This window comes from Pinus tabuliformis, chromosome 4_1, assembly GCF_031772625.1.
Source record: "Pinus tabuliformis cultivar Carrire ecotype Pingquan chromosome 4_1, CPIR1, whole genome shotgun sequence".
Taxonomy (NCBI): Eukaryota; Viridiplantae; Streptophyta; class Pinopsida; order Pinales; family Pinaceae; genus Pinus; species Pinus tabuliformis.
In genome coordinates, this window is record NC_142303.1 from 943,234,994 (window position 1) to 943,255,355 (window position 20,362).

Genomic DNA, 20,362 nt, shown 5'->3' on the forward strand with positions numbered 1-20,362 from the left:
GTTGGTTATGTGGAAAAAAGGGGCATACTTCAAATAATTGCCCACAAGGAGAAGAATCAAAATTACACAAAGGGAAAAAATCACAGGAAATCACTAAGAAATACCAACATGATAGACAAAGAAGAGAAGAAAGGAAACCACTAGTCCAAATTCAATGTTACAAATGTGGTTCTAAATTTCATAAAGCTAAAAATTGTCCTAATATTCACATCAAAGAAGAAGTACATGTTTTGGGACAAAATTACACAAAGGGAAACAATCACAGGAAATCACTAAGAAATACCAACATGATAGACAAAGAAAAGAAGAAAGGAAACCGCTAGTCCAAATTCAATGTTACAAATGTGGTTCTAAATTTCATAAAGCTAAAAATTGTCCTAATATTCACATCAAAGAAGAAGTACATGTTTTGGGACAAAATTGTTGTGACTCTACAAAAACTTCCAGTTTCAGTATTTCTGATTCAGAATCCATAGATGATCATGATGCAATTTTTCTTGCTGACTATTGTAGATGCATAGATTCAGAAAATTGTCATTGCAATGACTCAGAGCTAGATTCTGGATATAGTTCTGAAGAAGAGCTTGTCTTACAACATAAATAAAAAATATGTATGGCTCATATTTCCGACGACGAAGAAGCCAAGGCCTTAGCAGGAATCAAAATACCTTTTGAAGGATAAATGAAAGAAAAGATGATGGAAACATTCCTGTAGACCATGCTTAAGAACCAAGGTTCTACATCAACCCCTACAAGCAAAGGTACTGCCTCAAGAGCCCTATTTGTTGATGCTTCATATGAGTAGAATACTAAGTCATTTCAAAGAAATCATCAACAAATAAACAAAGAGTTCTTAGAACCAATGAAGTCAGTCAAGAGATAAAAAAAAAAAATATGAAAAAGGAAATCAGTGAAATTAAAGTTCAAGTTTCCATATTAAAAAAGGAAAAAATGAAGAAAGAAAAAGAAGATAATATCCCAGAACATCATTGGGTACCAAAACAAAACCCCTCTTTAAGAAAGAATTCAAATATAGAGATTTACGAGGTTAAATCAGATGACTTATTAGGGATAAACAATATGAAAATTATGGCAGTCCAACACCAACAATGTCATGTTATGCTCAAATTTAAAATTCAATTTGAAGTCATTACTCTAAAGATTCTATTGAATACACGGGCAAACATAAATGTATTAAATAAAAATCAATTCCTGCTAAATATTGGGCTAAGGAAAGAAGAAAAGTCATAGGGCTAGGAACACAAGAATACAACTTTTAGTATGAAGTTCCTAAAGCCACCATTTGTTTAGAAAATTACTGCATAAATATTAAATTTGCAGTAGGAAGCATCCCAGTAGACTGTATTTTGGGAAATCCATTCTTAGCAGTTGTTGAACCCCATGGTTCAACAAGATTAGATGATGGCTGGTATGGATATTATATCTCTGTCCCAAATCAAGAAGGGTATTTACAAGCCATCACACTGCCTTTTGTCTCAACTCCAAGGATTTCAACTATGGTCTAGGCCATGCAAGAATTGGGTTAGTCTGAAAAGCATTTGGAAGAGCTCAAAGACCTGAAATCCCATCTTAAGATTGATGAAGGATTGAGAAAAGCTATAGTCATAAGAAAAATAGAAGATTTGAGGAAACAGTTAGAGGCAGAATGATGTGCAAAAGAACCCAATGCTTTTTGGCACAAAAAACAATATTTTGTAGAACTACCTTACAAAACTGAATATACAAGAAAACCCTGTAGGAGCAGAGTCATCCCAATGAATGAAGAATACAGAAAGCTTTGCTAAAGAGAAATACAAGAACTTTAAAAAGATGGCTAATAAGAGAATCTAATAGTCCCTGGAATTGTTACAGATTCTATGTGAATAAGCTCTCTGAACAGATTAGAGGAGTACCTAGATTAGTAATAAACTATAAGCCGCTTAATAATGTTTTGGATGACGATACTTATCCCATTCCCAACAAAGGAAATATAATAGCCAAAATTGCAGGAGAAAAGATATTTTCAAAATTCGACATGAAGCCAAGTTTCTGGCAATATCAATCAAGGAAGAAGATCAATTCAAAACAATGTTCAGTATCCCTTCCAGACATTATGAATGGAATGTTATGCCTTTTGGACTCAAGCATGCTCCTTCTAAGTTCCAAAAAATTATGGATCGAGTTTTCAGGCCATATTTTCATTGGCTAATTGTATATATTGATGATGTTTTAATCTTTTCCAAGTCCATAGATGAACATTTTAAGAATGCATATAAATTCATGCATATAGTCAAGAACAATGGATTGGTCCTAAGCGAGAAAAAGATGGAGATCTTTCAAAACAAGGTCAAATTCCTTGGACATATCATAGAAAATGACTAGATTGCTCTCCAACAACATGAAGTTGCATTTGCAAACAAATTCTCAGATGAAATTAAAGATAAGACTTAGCTGCAAAGGTTCTTGGGTTGTCTAAACTATGTTTGTAATTTCTATAAGGACTATGCAGAAGACATAAAAACTATGAACCAGAGACTACAGAAAAATTCAGGGCCTTGGACCACAACATGTACAAGAATGCTTCCCATCTTGTACGTTTCAAATGAAAATCTCTATAAAATTGTTGAAACAAACACCAGTGACATAGGATGGGGTGGAGTTCTCAAACAACTTAAATAAGATCAAGAGAAAATTATCCAATTTGCCTCAGGTGTGTGGAATCCTGTAAATAAAAACTATTCAACCATTGAGAAGGAAGTAAAAGTTGTCTAGAATTGTATTGATAAATTTGATATACACCTAATAAACAAAATATGTATTCTCATAGCTGATGCTTCAGCCTTGAAGAGGTGTTAACCAAGGACATCAAGAAACCAGGAGAGTCAAAGTCTACGCGATGGAAAGCTCTCTTCACAAACTTTGATTTTGAAATTGAACACATCAAGGGCAGTAAAAACTGTATTCCTGATTTTCTCAGCAGAGAAAATATTCAAGAACGGTCCTATCTGATGTAGGAGCATTCGGCTTAGAAATATCATTGTATTTTAGTAGACATAAAGGGTCTTGTGTTTTCAAGGAAGTTGGTTTCCTATGTATCAAATTAATGTAATTGTTAAGGTTTTGATTGATTTTAATGAGAGATATTTAGAATAAGGATTAATTAAGTCTTGTGAGGCATATTTGTAAATGTTCTCGAACGTTGGAAAACATGAGAGATTTAGGCTAGTTAAGATTCCATAGAGATTGAGAGATCTAGGAATCAATTGTAAATCTTAGATTAGGAATTAGTTCATGATTTCATGGATTAGAGAGGATCCTTAGAGATAAAGAAGAGATTTTAGGATTTTCTTGAGAAGGTTATGGTTCTAAACTAGGAATTGGTTATAGAATCCTTTTGTATAAATGTAAGCCTAAAAGGCATAGAAGAAGGTTAGCTAGTTAGAAATTAGTTCAAGAGTTATATAGGTTTGATTGTAAGCCTACGAGAAGGAAAGGGCAAAGGCCACTGATAAGAAAATCAGGCCAGAGAGAGACAAAGACTCGTGGTGTAATTATTTGTTTATATATACACAGATAGTTTGATTCCTGAGTGTGTGATGTGTGTTGATTGATGGACTTATGAATTGTGTGTGAATTAGAAGTAATTCTACATAACATAGGGTTGCAGGTGTGCAGAACCAGAGATCAAGTGTAGGGAAGAATGTATTGGGTTTACACACAGACAACATTGGAGGAAACCTTTAATGTTACAATGAAGGTATAATGTAAGGTTCTTAAAACCTAACGAGTTACGCAGTGGAAGCGTAAAAGAGCAAAGGAATAAAGAACGAAGTTGAAGATCGAAATCAACACAGTCGAAGACCGGAAGGCGAGAACTAATATACAGGTAGAAACCTAAACAAATGGACTATTACACAATATAGACAAACGAACATAGCAACGGAGCACAATCGTTGGATCAGTCGAATCAACGAACGGGAGTGATGGAGATAGACGACCAGGATTAAGTTGGGTAGAATAAAGTTAAGAAGATGGATGGTGGAGATTAAAAACACATGTAGAATAGTGGAGGAGTCTATGGAAACAGTAAGTGGTATCTTGCGCGCCCTCAAAGCGGTAAACGATATTTCTATGAGTTCATGCGATTAGCCTTATGGGTTTACATGTATCACCCGAAGGAAAGAGAAAACCAATTTCTCGCGTTCTCTCAAGCTAATATCGATCATGCATGTAATTTGCGTGAGATTACGTGATCACCGTTGGATTGAGATAGGAGAGATAAATGGTGGAGATCGTCCGGGTAAGTTGATGATCAGGTGACTCGATGACTGTCGGATTAAGGATGAGATCGACGGCAGAGGATGAACGCGCTAAATGTTGAGCGTTGGGAAATGCGTAAAGTCATGTGAATCAACAGAAAGGTAAGGTTTAAGTGTTATATGAAATATTTCTATTATATGAGAATTATAATAGAAATAAGCGGAATCAATGATTATGGGTTAAGTGAGGTTTAACCATAGTCCTAAGACCATGTATAGTTGATAAGCGCGGGTGATTAAAATCAGAGTTGAAGCTTATATGATATTTTGTTACCGCGGGTAATAAGAGTTAAACCAAAGGTTGTGAAGGGTTCCACTCAAAGGTTAATTAAAGTTTAGACTTGGTATAGTTAAATGAAATGATCCTGCTTAAGCATTTAATTAAGGGGCCTTGAACCTTGATTTGTGAAGGTTTCCCTAAGTATGGAATTTTAGAATCCCTCGGACATGTACATGAAATGCAATTGAATTTGCATAATGTAGGTATTGTCGGCTTAGGCTAACATCACTATCTAATGGTTATAGTAACTAAATGGGATTATGCTCTTAGTCATGAAACTCTAAGAGAAATTCCAGACTCCATGAATTGGGAAGATTATATGAATTCTTGGAAACCAACTTGGCAGCTTCGAAACACTCAGGTCTTAGACGCAAATCTCCAACCTCATGGAGATATACAACATTTGGTCCCATAATTAAGGTTTATCCAAAATCCAGCAAATGGATCCATGATATGGTTTTTGACCATTCTAGACATTTGGAAAACCTGGCAGAAGATGCTTTAAACCTTCATTTCAAAGACCTGAACATAATTTGGGGAGAGGAAAATAACATATTTAATATTTTCCACAAATATTATGTGATAAATAGAGCCAAAGATCCAAAATTCCATAGACTTTTGTGGCCTCAACATAATCCAAAACTTATTTTTCCTAATTATGTTTATGATTTCTCTGGATATAAAAATTTACGGTGGAACCTACTTTGCAGAGACAAACTAGATTATACCTATTATACTCTCTTAAAATTTGGATCACTATTTGTCACTCGACTACTACATCAGCTAGACTGGTTAAAAGAATGGTGGACATGGTTTGGCATCAACAAGACCACTATGGATCCCATTTATTTCCAATCAAAGTACATACAAGCAGGCGAAGAATGTATGGACTGCTTTCACCAACCCTATAAAACTGTAGTAGATTTAAACATATTCATAGATGATGGGATTCTTTTGGATTGTATGGCTAAACATCACCAATGGTTAGTCATGACAAAAATAAAGCATCAAATAGTACTTGGGAAGCCCATGATAGTTTGACACATATTTTCTAAAGCATGGGACATTGTTGGAAGATATGCCAAACAAAGATTCCCTAGCACAAATATGTTGGGAACATATTCGTTTCTCGTGGGCTTTGCACGATAAAATCATCCACTGTGTGAAATAATGTAAAATTCTAGTCACTTGACGATGAGTGTGACCGGTATCGTGGGATTCCGATAATATCTCCACTATGTAAATAAAGGTATCGTGGGATGCCTTACATCTCCACTTTGTATACTTTTAGGACAATTCCATGTCCCAAAAGTCATTATTATAAAACTTTATTAAACGATTCTTTGAGACTCGAAGCACATCTCCGATGATTGGTGCGGTTTGACCCACATCTCAAAGCATCTACAAAAAAGACATTAGTCAGTATCAGTAGTACCATATGATGCCTTTGGTCTCCCCCCAAATTCTTATAAATAAGGGGGAGAAGAACCATTTAGGGCATCAAGAGTTAGAAAAATCTAGAGTCTAAGAGTCAAGAATTATCCCTGCTCTGCATCTACGTCTTAAAGGTGATCTTCTTGTATCATAGAGAAATTCTTAAGTTTGAGTCATAGAGAATCTAAAGTCTGAGAAGCCTGTGCATCAGGACTTGTGAGCCTGCAGAGAACCTAAAGTGACCAGAATTTCTTAGGGAAGAGTCTTTTAGTTTGAGTTCTCTAGTTGCAACGGGCCAAGAAGCCTTCAGTTTCTAGCTTGTTCTAAGAGGCCCTCATCCCCTGCATCTAAAAGGTCGAGAGGCCGAAAGGACAAGAAAATGAGAAGCCATTGATTAACGTAAATTTAGTGGCCGAAATGACAAGAAAATGAGAAGCCATTGAACAACGTAAATTTAGCTTTCTTGTCAGTGTGTCACCTCAGGGTCTTTTCTCAACGTGTCATGTAGGCTTTTGAAATGGGGTTTTATAAATTATCAAGTTTCATATTTTAAAATTTATGGCTCATAGGCAGCTCTACCAAAGGTGATCTCATATTTACATTATATGTTAAACCCATTAAACATTATAGACTCTTCAAGTTCCCTCCAACCGTGAATGTGGGACTAAAGAATTTTGAATTTTAAACATGACAAATCATTTTCCAAGTGCGTTTAAATAGTTTTAGGACTTTATCTTATGGGATTCATATATCGAGATCTAGGACATGAAATCAGACCCATAAGGGCTTGTTGGAAAGGTAAACTAGAGGAGAACAATTTGGAAATGACTATATGACCAAATTTGTTAATTAAACACTCCTAAAATTTAGCAAGAAATAATGTTGCAAATTTGCAACACATTGAGTCTCTTAGTGAGTTTTTTGGAAAAATTTGATTGTGAGGACATTTTGTTGTTGGGATTTCATTTCCAAATTATCTATTTACCAGTAATGCAACAACTAAAAATGATTTGGGGCTCAGATTTAGTTTCTATTAATTAATTAAATTGGTTTTCTCTTTTAGATTTCGGTTTCATATGACTTTTTAGATCTGGGTTTTATCTTCATTTTTTTTTTTTTTTTAATAATAGTTTAATGATATTTTGCATAATTTGTTGAGGGAAATCACAACTTGAAATCTCAAGATTTTGGATTGGAGCTACAAAGTGAAAAGGAGAATTTTCCAAATCTCAAAATCAGAGATCAAAATCTTCATTTAGTTGTCATTAAAACACACTTCTATTTTTAAAAATTAAATTGCATAATTATAAATAATAAATTTGTTAATGAGAGGGGGGTTCTATTTTTTCTGAAAAAAAAAAAAAAAAAAAAAAAAAAAAAAGAGAAAACTCTTTGCATTGTTGTAAGGGGGAGTTTATTATGTAGAATATCTTAGGCTCAAATATGAATTTTGGGGGTTTCTTTCTGGACTTTTAATTTCTATATAAAAGAGCAAAGATTGTGCATTATTATAGATCCATCTTTTGATGGTAGAGTTGTTGAGCCCACGAAGATTTTTTTAGAGAATTTCTGAGCTTAAAGAAGCACTCAAAACAAAAAAGTTTATGTAATGTATTTAAATATGAATACTATTGTTCATTTGAATGCAATATTAGACTATTGGTGTTGATGTATTTCTTCCAGAACTTGTATATTTTCGCACTATTGTGAATTATGGAAATGTATTTTCATATTACCAACTATCTATTTATATGATAAAAGAAGTTTATCAATTATTCCTAAATGTATTCATGAATGAAATTAAATGTATAGTAACTATTTGCTTAGGGATTTATTAATTTACATTGGTTTAACAATCACTTAAGCATGAGAACTATTTCCATCCTATAGACCTATTCTTAATATTTATTATCATTATTATTTATTTTTCTCCAATATGAAATAATTCACAGTTGTCAGAACTATTTATACAACTCAATATTGCCCCTAGTTGTCCATTTACTAGGTTAGGACAATTTTATTTGCATTTTCCCACATTGTTACATAGGACTACATTTAGATTTAGTTTTAATTTATTTTAAACAAGAGTATACTTATGCAGGAGAAAGCTTCATGGTGGCTTAGTTGAGCCCTTATTTCAATCAATTCAAGATATTGCCCTCTTTAAGCAGCTGCAACTAGGCAAGTCTGTCCTTTTGCATGTTAATACTAACAAGTATAATCATACACTAATAGGTAAAAGCTATATTTAGAGTTAGATTTATGCATTTATATTATTTTGAAAATGATTAGGTATTTAGTTTAGGTTAGAATTAGGTTGAGGCAATCAAGCCCATAACAGGGAGAAATCACCACACCAAACGAAAAAGGATTTAATTGGGATCTTGACTCTGTGATTTCCTTAATGGTGAACATGGTCAATTTTGGCCATCAATAGGACTTCACAGTCTACATGGATGCTTCAAAGCAAGGATTAGGAGTTGTGTTAATGTAAGAAGGGGGAGTAATAGCCTATGCATCTAGAAAGTTGAAAAAACATTAGGATTTTATCGCTACATATGACTTAGAATTAGCGATATTTATGCTACTTCTAAATCTTTAGAGGCATTACCTCATTGAGAGAAGCTTTGAGCTAACGATTAATCATGAAATTCTGAAGCATCTCTTCACTCAAAGAGATCTAAATACTAGACAAAGGAAATGGAGCAAATTCATGAGTGAGTATGATTTTAGAATTTCATACATTAAGGGAAAGGATAATGTGATGATCGATGCACGAAGTAGAAGACCATGGATCTTCTCCCTATTACTCTTAAGTGTCAATTTGAGGGATCATACAGTAGAAAAACTCTTTAGAGATAGTAAATATTTGAAAGTCATGTTAGTCCTCTATAATGGGAAGTAAATAAAACTGGATTTTAATTGCTATGTCCTTGAAGCTAATGGACTGTTGAGATTTTAGGGAAGGATGTATATCCTTGATGGAGGATATATACAAAGAACAATCCTCGAGGAATCCCATTGAGCACTTTATTGTGCACATTTTGATGTGAAGAATAAATATGCATACATAAATAAGCTTTTCTTTTGGGTAGGCATGAAGCATGATGTAGTCTAATTTATCGTTAGGTGTCTTGAGTGTCATCAAGTGAAGGTTGACTCTCACCACCTAACAAGACTCATGTAATCACATGACATTCCTATGTCTAATTTAGAATTCATTTCCATAGATTTCGTTGTGGATTTTCCATAGATTCTTGAATTACATCTAGGTTTTGGACAAGTTGTCGTCAACGTTAAGGACTTAGTTGAACATGAACATTACATATCATCGATCAATAAATGAGAAAATTGGAAGAGTAAAATAGGTTCTAGAAGACATGCTTATAATGTATTTTATGGATAATCAGATTCAATGGGAGAAGTACCTACCCTTGGTAGAGTTTGCTTATAATAACAATTACCACAGATTAATCAGGATGTCTCCTTGTGGAGCTCTGATGGGAGGCCATGCAGTACACTGTTGTGTTGGGAAAAATTGGAGGACAGAGTAATAGTAGGGCCTGAATTAGTACAAGGAATGGAGGAACATGTGATTTATATTAGAAAATGGTTAAAGGAAGCTCGAGGTAGATAGAAGAGTTATGTTGATGCACATTGGACCGATCAAAGTTATGAGGTAAAAAACTAAGTTTCTATTTGTATCCAACCCAACAAGAGTATTATTTGATTTGGAAATGGGATGAAGTTATCACCTTGATTTATACGACCTTTTGAATTGGACCAATTGTCGATCCTCTTGTAGTGCAATACCACTTACAAGATACTCATGATGTTTTTCATGTATCTATTCCATGAAATTATTTTGTTGATGAGTCTCAAAAAATCAATTGGAGGTAATTGTAGGTTTCTGACATCAAAATAGTTATGTCCAAACCGTTACACAGATTTGACCATAGAGTTTGACAACTCAGGCATTGTTTGATGGACCAAGTTAAGGTCCAATGGGACAAGTGTATCCTAGGATTTGCTAGCTAAGAGGATGCATAGACTTTATGTCGAGACAACATCTCACTTTTTCTTTACCACATGTAACACCCCATTTTGACCTAGGCAACTGCTTATATTGAGACCTCTATTTTCATGATGCATTATTTATGAATGCTATGTAATATTGTTGCATTTCATATTTTGGATGGGTGGAGTTATTTATATAAAACACTAGATGGATTATGTTTATGTTGTTAAAATTGATGTATTATTTACTTCCAACATGCTAATGTTAATTGAGACATCAAATGAGTAATGGGATGATATGAAATGTTTTATTGTATTCTGTATTAATTGATATGCACTACCATGACCTTGGGTAAGATGCAAGTTTATAGTTAACATGATTTTCTGGCTGAATAATTTGGTGACAAGCATCCAAAACTAGTGTTGTAGTGTGGTCCATGATAAGGTCTTGACCCTAGTTTTATGAGGAGGGGTGGAGGAATTTCCCACTGTGTAACCTTCAAACTTGGAGTCTTGGGAGGTTTGTGATGGACACACTCCCCTAGATGTGTGATGATGACTGCCAATTGCATGTTGGGGAAGTTAGGTTGATATAGTCAACACTTCTACCATTTTGGTTCTATCAATGGTTAGGTTGGTATAGCCAATGCCATAGTATATTGCAACAAAGGACCGATAGGATGAGAGTGAATGTAGGTTAGGGGGGATGGGTGGATATAGGTTAGTTGTGAACCCCAAGTGGGAAGTGATTTCTTCATATGCCTTTACTTAATTATGGATACCACTTCTTTCTCCTTGTTTTGTTATGTCTTATTGTCATATTACTCCTTGATTACTTGTATCCTCTTGACTTTAACCATGGGGCGGAATTTTATGAAGGAAGGGTATATGTAATGCCCACTCCTTGATCCTATTATATTATGCTTAATTATTAACCTACCTATTGAAAGATTGATTACAATGTTAATTTATTGTTGGTGTTATTAGTATACATATGAGGTATGCATATGCTAGCTACATACCCACACCTCGCACGAGTACGATAATATTTCTATGATATACTATGTATTGAATCTTAAAGTGGTGCTTATGTTAAAATTAATATTAATTAATCCTCATGCTTTATTAATTACTAATCATTATGGATTAATCTTAAATAGAACCTTATGTTAAAATAATGCTAATTAATCCTTATGCTTATTAATGACTAATTGGTGTGGTTGAATAAATTAATAATAAATTAATTACTATGAAGTTTAGGCTATTACAATATAAAAGCATAAGAATAAATATGGGAGCACCTTGTTTGTTTCTTTATGACTCCAATGATTTTCTTTTAAGGTTTTATTGGACAATAATATGATATGATTAAATGATAAAAGATTATATGTCATATAGTATAAGGAGAGTATCATATTCCTAATCCTCTTAAGACTAGGAAAAAAACAACTAATATTTATATCATAATAGACTAACCCTTGATTTGACCTTGTAAATTAATTATTTTTATTGGTAGGCTTGCTTTTTGTGCCTCATCTTGTTGGAAGGGGGGGGGGGTGGAATTCAAGGCCCTCACAATAAAATAATGGAGTTGGTAGAATTTTAAAAAGGAAGAGATATTTGTTGGAAGCTTTTATGATTGGGTAGGGAGGACATTAAAGGAGGGGGAAATATTGAGAGAGGGGGAAGGATAAATGAAGGGGGAGGAGGACAATTATGGGGGTTCTTTATCTTTGGGTTTTGGAGTCTTTGAAGAGTAGGGAAAGGAGTTTTGGAACTTGAACGTTAGAGTTGTTACAATCTATTGAGATCAAAGAAGATGTTGGGCATCTTGTGGTTTTGGCACACACATTATGGGTTGCAATTCTAAGGATTGGGCACATAGGGATAGGGAACTTGTGGAGGTTCCCTGGGGCTACTGAGCCAAATATGATGTTCCTAGTTGGTTGGGTGGCAAATTCAATTGGGTAGTTTCGAGGAGTAGAGGAAGGAAAGTGGCTCAAATCTCATTAAGGACAAATTCAATAAGCTCTGAGGTATTCTTTTTTTTAATCAAAATTTATTTCACGTAATTTTTCAAGTAGTATGATGATTTACTTCACATGATTCTACTATGTTTATACTGTCAAGGAAAAAAAACTTAAAAACTTTAGAAAGAGGAAAAAAACATGGTACATGTGCATATTAAATGATAGACCTTGGTTTTTCTTCATTACAATTGCTTACAAACTTGAGGCTTCAAATAAGGAGCCTCACATCTAGGATCAAATCCTTTAGCTACCATTATAACACCAAGAATATATCAAATAGTGTGCAAGCCAGATATACCAATAAATTATGACTTAGCAAGAGTTGAGACGTCAAGTGGGTTAGGGCATCTACTCTTCTATCATTATCACAAGATGCCAAACATGTCCCTTGGAATTAAACTAGGGTGGATGGGAGAAGAAACTGTGGGCCCAATCACTCGAGCTACCAATCTAGGTCAACGCAAGATGTCAATTATTGACATATATGAGCATCTTGTTTGTAGGATAATTGACCTCATGAACAATAATTTCACCACTTGAAAGATACCCTACCATATCCAATTTTCAAATAAAAAAAAACACTTATATTCTTAAAGTCATTAATATTATATCTAAAAACACACATATTAAAATCTCTCTCTCTCTCTCTCTCTCTCTCTCTCTCTCTCTCTCTCTCTCTATATATATATATATATATATATATTTATTTTTGGGAAATTGGTAACTAAAACATATAATCATTTTTGCCACTAAGAATCACGTAGCTTTGCTACCAAAATTGATAACTAGAACATATAATGATTACTACCACCAACAATTACATAGGGATGCTAGCAAAAAAACTCCTTAGCTCAATATAATAACCTGAAAACCATACTAAACAAAATTATCCAAGATTGAAACCTAAGTGGGTGGCATTATCATTATGAATCCCCAACAATTGGACTGCGCATTACAAATTTCTATCCGTACTATATAAAACACACAAATTAATCTAAAATTACTTTCTTTACTTGTCTTAGTATTATATTTAGTTCACTTATGATTTTACCATTAATTTAGATTATCAATGAATTATACCTATAATTTTATCTCCCAAAAACATATTCTTTCAAAGAAGGATACAAAATCGATTTTAGAAAGTCAAAACATTTTATGCACACACAAAAATACTCTTATATTTCCCAAACCAAAATTTATGTGCTATGGGAAAATTGTTAACTAAAACATATAATCATTGCTGCCACCAAGAATCACATAACTTTCCTGCCAAAATTGGTAACTAGAACATATAGTCATTGCTACCACCAACAATTACATAGGGCCGCTACCAAGAAAACTCCTTAGTTCATTATAATAGCCTGCAAACCATACTAAACAAAATTATCCAAGAATCAAACCTAAGTAAATTAGTTCTAGAAGACATGCTTATAACGTATGCTATGGATAATCAAATTCAATGGGAGAAGTACCTACCCTTGGTAAAGTTTGTTTACAATAACAATTATCATAGTTCAATCAAGATGTCTCCTTGTGGAGCTCTGATGGGAGGCCATGCAGTACACTATTGAGTTGGGAAAAGTTGTTGGACAGAGTAATAGTAGGGCCTGAATTGGTACAAGAAATGGAGGAGCAGGTGATTTATATTAGAAAATGGTTAAAGGAAGCTCGGGATAGATAGAAGAGTTATGTTGATGCACATTGGACTGATCAAAGTTATAAGGTAGCAAACCAAGTTTTTATATGTATCCAACCCCACAAGAGTATTATTCAATTTGGAAAAGGGATGTCGTTTTCACCTTGATTTATACGACCTTTGAAGATCAAAGAGAGAATTTGAACAATTGTTGATTGTCTTGTACTGCAATACCACTTACATGATACTCATGATGTTTTCCATGTATCTATTCCATGACATTATGTTGCTGATGAGTCTCAAAAACTCAATTGGAGGTAATTGAAGGTCTCTGACATCAAAATAATTATGTTCAAACCGTTACACAGATTGGACCATAGAGTTCGACAACCCAGACACGTTTGATGGACCAAGATAAGGTCTAATGGGACAAGTATATCCGAGGATTTGCTAGTTGAGAGGATGCAAAGACTTTATGTCAAGACTACCCGTCACTTTTTTTTGACCACATGTAACACCCCATTTTGACCTAAGCAAATGCTTATATTGAGAGCTCTATTTTCATTATGCATTATTTATGAATGCTATGTAATATATTTGCATTTCAAATTTTGGACGGGTCGAGTTATTTATATAAAACACTAGATGGATTATGTTTATGTTGTTAAAATCAATGTATTATTTACTTCCAACAACCTAATGTTAATTGAGACATCAAATGAGTAATGGTATGATATGCAGTGTTTTATTATATTTTGTGACAAGCATCCAAAACTAGTGTTGTAGTGTGGTCCATGATAGGGTGTTGACCCTAGTTTTATGAGGAGGGGTGGAGGAATTTCCCACTATGTAACCTCCAAACTTGGAGTCTTGGGAGGTTTGTGATGGACACACTCCCCTAGATGTGTGATGATGGCTGCCAATTGCATGTTGGGGAAGGTAGGTTGATATAGTCAACACTTCTATCGTTTTGGTTCTATCAATAGTTAGGTGGGTATAGCCAATGCCATACTATATTGCAACATAGACCGATAGGATGGGAGTGAATGTAGGTTAGGGGGGATGGGTGGATATAGGTTAGTTGTGAACCCTAAGTGGGAAGTGATTTATTCATATGCTTTTACTTAATTATGAATACTACTTCTTTCTCCTTGCTTTGTTATGTCTTATTGTCATATTACTCCTTAATTACTTGTATCCTCTTGACTCTAATTACGGGGCGAAATTTATGAAGGAAGGGTGTATGTAATGCCCACCCCCTAATCCTATTATGTTATGCTAAATTATTAACATACCTACTGAAAGATTGATTACAATCTTAATTTCTTGTCGGTGTTATTAGTATACATACGAGATATGCATATGCTAGCTACACACCCACACCTCGCACGAGTACGATAATATTTCTATGATATACTATGTAATGAATTTTAAAGTGGTGCTTATGTTAAAATTAATATTAATTAATCTTCATGCTTTATTAATTACTAATCATTATGGTTGAATCTTAAATGGAACTTTGTGTTAAAACAATGCTAATTAATCCTTATGATTATTAATGACTAATTGGTGTGGTTGAATAAATTAATAAAAAATTAATCACTGTGAAATTTAGGCTATTACAATCTAAAAGCATAAGAATAAATATGGGAGGCACTTGTTTGTTTCTTTATGACTCCAATGATTTTCTTTTAAGGTTTTATTCGACAATAATTTGATATGATTAAATGATAAAAGATTATATGTCATATAGTATAAGGAGAGTATCATATTCCTAATCCTCTTAAGACTATATATATATATATATAGAATTAATATTTATATTATGATAGATTGGCCCTTGAATTGACCTTGTGAATTAATTATTTTTATTGGTAGGCTTTCTTGTCGTGCCTCATCTTGTTGGGGGGGGGGGGGAATTCAAGGCCCTCATAATAAAATAATGGAGTTAGGTAGAACTTTAAAAATGAAGAGATATTTGTTGGAAGCTTTTATGATTAGGTAGGCAAGACATTAAAAGAGGGGGAAATATTGAGATAGAGGGAAGGATAAATGAAGGGGGAGGAGGACAATTGTGGGGGTTCTTTATCTTTGGGTTTTGGAGTCTTGAGAGAGTGGGGAAAGGAGTTTTGGAACTTGAAGGTTAGAGTTATTACAATCTGTTGAGATCAAAGAAGATGTTGGGCATCTTGTGGTTTTGGCACACACATTATGGGTTGCAATTCTAGGGCTTGGGCACGAAGGGCTAGGGAACTTGGGGAGGTTCCCTGGGGCTAGGGAGCCAAATAGACTGTTCCTAGTTGGTTGGGTGGAAAATTCAATTGTGTAGTTTTAAGGAGTAGAGGAAGGAAAGTAGCTCAAATCCCATTAAGGACAAATTCAATAAGCTCTAAGGTATTCTTCTTCTTGTTATCTAAATTTATTTCACGTAAATTTTCAAGTAGTATGATGATTTTATTTACATGATTCTACTCTGTATATATTTTCAAGAAAAACAACTTTAGAAAGAGGAAAAAAACATGGTACATGTGCATATTAAATGATAGCATTTCGTTTTTCTTCATTACATTTGCTTAAAGTCTTAAGGCTTCAGATAAGGGCCTCACATCCAGGATCAGATCCTCCAACTACCATTATAACACTAGGAGTATACCAAATAGCGCGCAAGCTAGATATACCAATAACTTATGACTTAGCAAGAGTCGAGACATCATGTGGGTTGGGACATCTACTCTTATAACATTACCACAATATGCCAAACATGTCCCTTGGAATTAAACTAGGGTGGATGGGAGAAGAAACTGTGCTCCCAATCACTTGAGCTACCAATCTAGGACAACTCAAGATGACAAATATTGACATATTTGACGTCCTTGTTTATAGGATAATTGACCTCATGAACAACAATTTCACCACTTGAAAGATACCCTACCACCTGTAATTTTCATATTAAAAAAACACTTATATTCTTAAAGTCATTCATAATATATCTAAAAACACACATATTAAAATCTCTCTCTCTCTCTCTCTCTCTATATATATATATATATATATCGTATTAATGGGAAATTGGTAACTAAAACATATAACTATTGTTGCCACTAAGAATCACATAACTTTGCTGCCAAAATTGGTAACTAGAACATATGGTCATTGCTACCGCCAACAATTACATAGGGCTGCTAGCAAGAAAACTCCTTAGCTCAATATAATAACCTACAAACTATACCAAACAAAATAATCCAAGATTCAAACCTAAGTGGGTGACATTATCATTATGAATCCCCATCAATTGGATCGATAATTACAAATTTCTATCCATACTATATAAAAAACACAAATTAATCTAAATTTACTTTGTTTATTCGTCTTAGTATTATATTTAGTTCACTTATGATTTTACCATTAATTTAGATTATCAATGAATTATACCTATAATTTTATCTCCCAAAAACATATCCTTTCAAAGAAGGATGCAAACTGATTTTAAAAAGTCAAAACATTTTATGTACACACAAAAATACTCTTATATTTCCCAAAACCAAAATTTATGTACTATGGGAAAATTGTTAACTAAAACATATAATCATTGCTGCCACCAAGAATCACATAACTTTGCTGCCAAAATTGGTAACTAGAACATATAGTCATTGTTACCACCAACAATTACATAGGGCCGCTATCAAGAAAACTCCCTAGCTCATTATAATAGTGTGCAAACCATACTAAACAAAATTATTCAAGATTCAAACCTAAGTGATTAGCATTATCAGTATGAATCCTAAGCAATTGGATTACCCATTACAAATTTCTATCCATTTTCCCGTAAAAAAAACCTGTAACCTTTATTAATTAAAATAAAAATTATACTTTGTAAACACAACAAGTGTGGATGCTTTAAAACCACGAATGAACATGCTTTTCTGATACAAAGCATTTGTCATTAGAGGAGTAGAGAATGAATCCCTAACAGACAAGAACCCCGACCCTATGCAATAATAAACCAAGGCACACAGGCCCAACCAACAAATAAACTGGTACGCAAGCCATATGTCGTCGAAAACAAAAACAAAAAATAAGGTGCACAAGCGTCCCAAAACCCAGAAAAAATACAGTCATCCAACAAGCATCATGACTGCAAAAAGCAAAAATAGGGCCTGTAACCCACACCAAAGAGGTTGTGATAACTTAAAGAAGAATGCCATGAACCTAGATGGAGTCTATGCATAGGTTATGCAGGAAGAGGCGTGATAAGGCACGAAAGGGGTTAAAAACCCCATCCACTCAACTTATCATAGGAGGACGACGCACCAAACTCTAACGAAGACCCTGGTCCCAATGACAGCATGTGAGCTCCACGAACCGGGCATCCCTGCATAGAAAGTCCCCGCAACAAAAAGAGAAGAAGAAAGGGCTGCAAAGCCCAACAAAAACCTTAAGCAAAATGCGGCAAAGGCGCCTAGAGCAGATGAAGTGGTGATGGGAGACAAAACCACCACAATGAGCCCATTCCATGTGTAGGCGACTAAGCAAGGAGGAAGAGGCACAAAATAGAGCCCATGAAGCTCCATCCCCTCATAAACTCCATCTAATCGAGCTTAGGGACACCACGACAACAACATATCTAACACGCACATCTACACAAGAGGAAAAACACGACAGGGGAAGAGAACTAGGACAATACAAGAGCGGAGCAACTAGGGTAAGCCACATGCCCCTTGAAAACTCTTACGAATTTCTATCCATACTATATAAAAAAACACAAATAAATCTAAATTTACTTTCTTTATTTTATCTTACTAATATATTTAATTATAATTTTACCAATAATTTAGTTTTTTTAAATAGAAAAAAAACATCTTTTTACATATCCTAGAGTCTTTATCCTGGCAATTACAAACAAAACAATGCAACAAGATAAAAAAGATAATCTAAAGCTTGATAACTAGTGGAAAGCCCCCTTACCATTAATTTAGGTTATCAATGAATTATAGCTATATTTTATTTCCCAAAAGCAAGTATACGAAGTCGATTTAAAAAAATCAAAACCTTTTAATCATACACAAAAATACTCTTATTTTTTCCAAAACCAAAATTGAAACTACCTACATTACGATGCTGTTTTCCGAGGGCAGAGTTAGAAGTTAGAAACCATGATGTACATTTTATTCCCCACCAAGTGCAGTTTCCACTCTTCCCCAAAATTGAACTAGTTGTTCGAAGTCCATCATGTCATCTCATGCTGAAGTGACAAGCAAATATAGTAAGGGCGCGGTCTCATGGGAAGGGGATATGATGCTTAATTCTCCGCCCTAATACGACCGTCCGTCTTTGTCTTTAAACTCTCACCCCTGTGCAAGGCACAAACAGTTTTCCAGCCAGAAGATATCAAGCAGAGCAACGATGATCAAGAGACTGTTTTACAGCGTAGACCATCCCAATGACAACGATGGCGCCTCTGATAACTCTTCATCGTCTTCAGAGGATGATCCTGAACCCACCAATGAACTTTCCACCAATGGCAAATCAGAAGAAGAGGAAGAAGAAGTAGTAGCAGCAGCAGCAGCAGAAGAGTCCCCAGGTAATCAGTTGGGGTATATCTCAATACAGACGGCAATGCAATTTAAAGAATGCGGGGTAGCATATTATTGCTGGTTAACATGTTTTTTGTTAAAGATATGGTTGAGAGGGCAGGATTGCGCTGTAAAATGAAAATTTTGTCTGTCGGGTTCTGGTTCTCTGAGGCGGACGGGATGCTCATATGCTTATTTACTTGTTTTTATCAGCGCTGTGGCTTAAAATGAAAATAATCATGTCTTCTAGGCTGAAGCTCTGTGGCCATGGCGAAATTATCAGTGTCCTTTGCCTCAATGTAATATCTTGGATTACTTAGTTTCTCTTTTAAAAATCAGTGCCCCTCCCAGGATTTTAGCCCGCGCCTTTGTGTTAGAATGCTAGACAACAATCGCCGTCCTACAATCCCTTTGACCTCTAAATGATTTTCAGAGCTTAATTCTTCCAATGATTTTCAAAATCCCAAGTTTTTTAAGGCCTGTAGTCCACAGGTTTCATGCAAGTAACGTTTAGATTGGTTCGCCATGAAGCCCCTTGAACTCATATATATAGTCCCTTGGGCTGTGATCTAGCAATGATTTGGAGTGGTTGTTGTGAAATTGACCCCAGTTTAAAGCATGCTTCTACCGTGTGCGATGTGCCGGATGTGGTGTTTGATCTTGAGCCTTGTGCCAATTATTGTTTATAGTCTTCAGGCAGTGGTATATGCTTATTTCCGTGCCTGCCGTCTGTAAAAAGGTTGGCTCCCCTTGGCTCCCCTTTACGTGTATGGAAGTTATTTGAAAAAATACGCCCAAGGAAACTGCACTGTAATGAGAGCGGACTTCCTTACGCATATGCCAAGTCCGAGGGTTATCTTTTCTGATAAAATTGCACACTTTGAAGGTCATGCCTTGTGGATGTGACAGATCACAGCAATATTGGAACTCGGTTGGACGGTTTAATACTTTCTTGATCTCACTAATGGACAAATGCATCATTGACAGCTGTATATCCTTTTGACAACACACTAGAAGTGTTTGCCCGTAACTGCTTGGGCTAATTTCGGGCTTTATTTTGAGAATTAATTACA

At 34.8% G+C, this 20,362-nt stretch overlaps 1 protein-coding gene across 3 annotated transcripts in view; it reads left to right on the plus strand.

Moving 5' to 3' along the window:
* The first annotated feature begins 18,950 nt into the window (after positions 1 to 18,950).
* Positions 18,951 to 20,362, plus strand: part of LOC149179239 (uncharacterized) — a 101,074-nt gene continuing 99,662 nt past the window's right edge. Inside the window, exon 1 of one of the 3 annotated variants that reach the window (XM_089420571.1) lies at positions 18,951 to 19,297. In XM_089420571.1, coding sequence (XP_089276697.1) covers positions 19,120 to 19,297 — 178 coding nt within the window. In that variant the 5' untranslated portion in view covers positions 18,951 to 19,119. The remainder of the gene's footprint in view (positions 19,298 to 20,362) is intronic. The other 2 variants (XM_089420570.1, XM_089420569.1) reach the window with 2 other exon arrangements.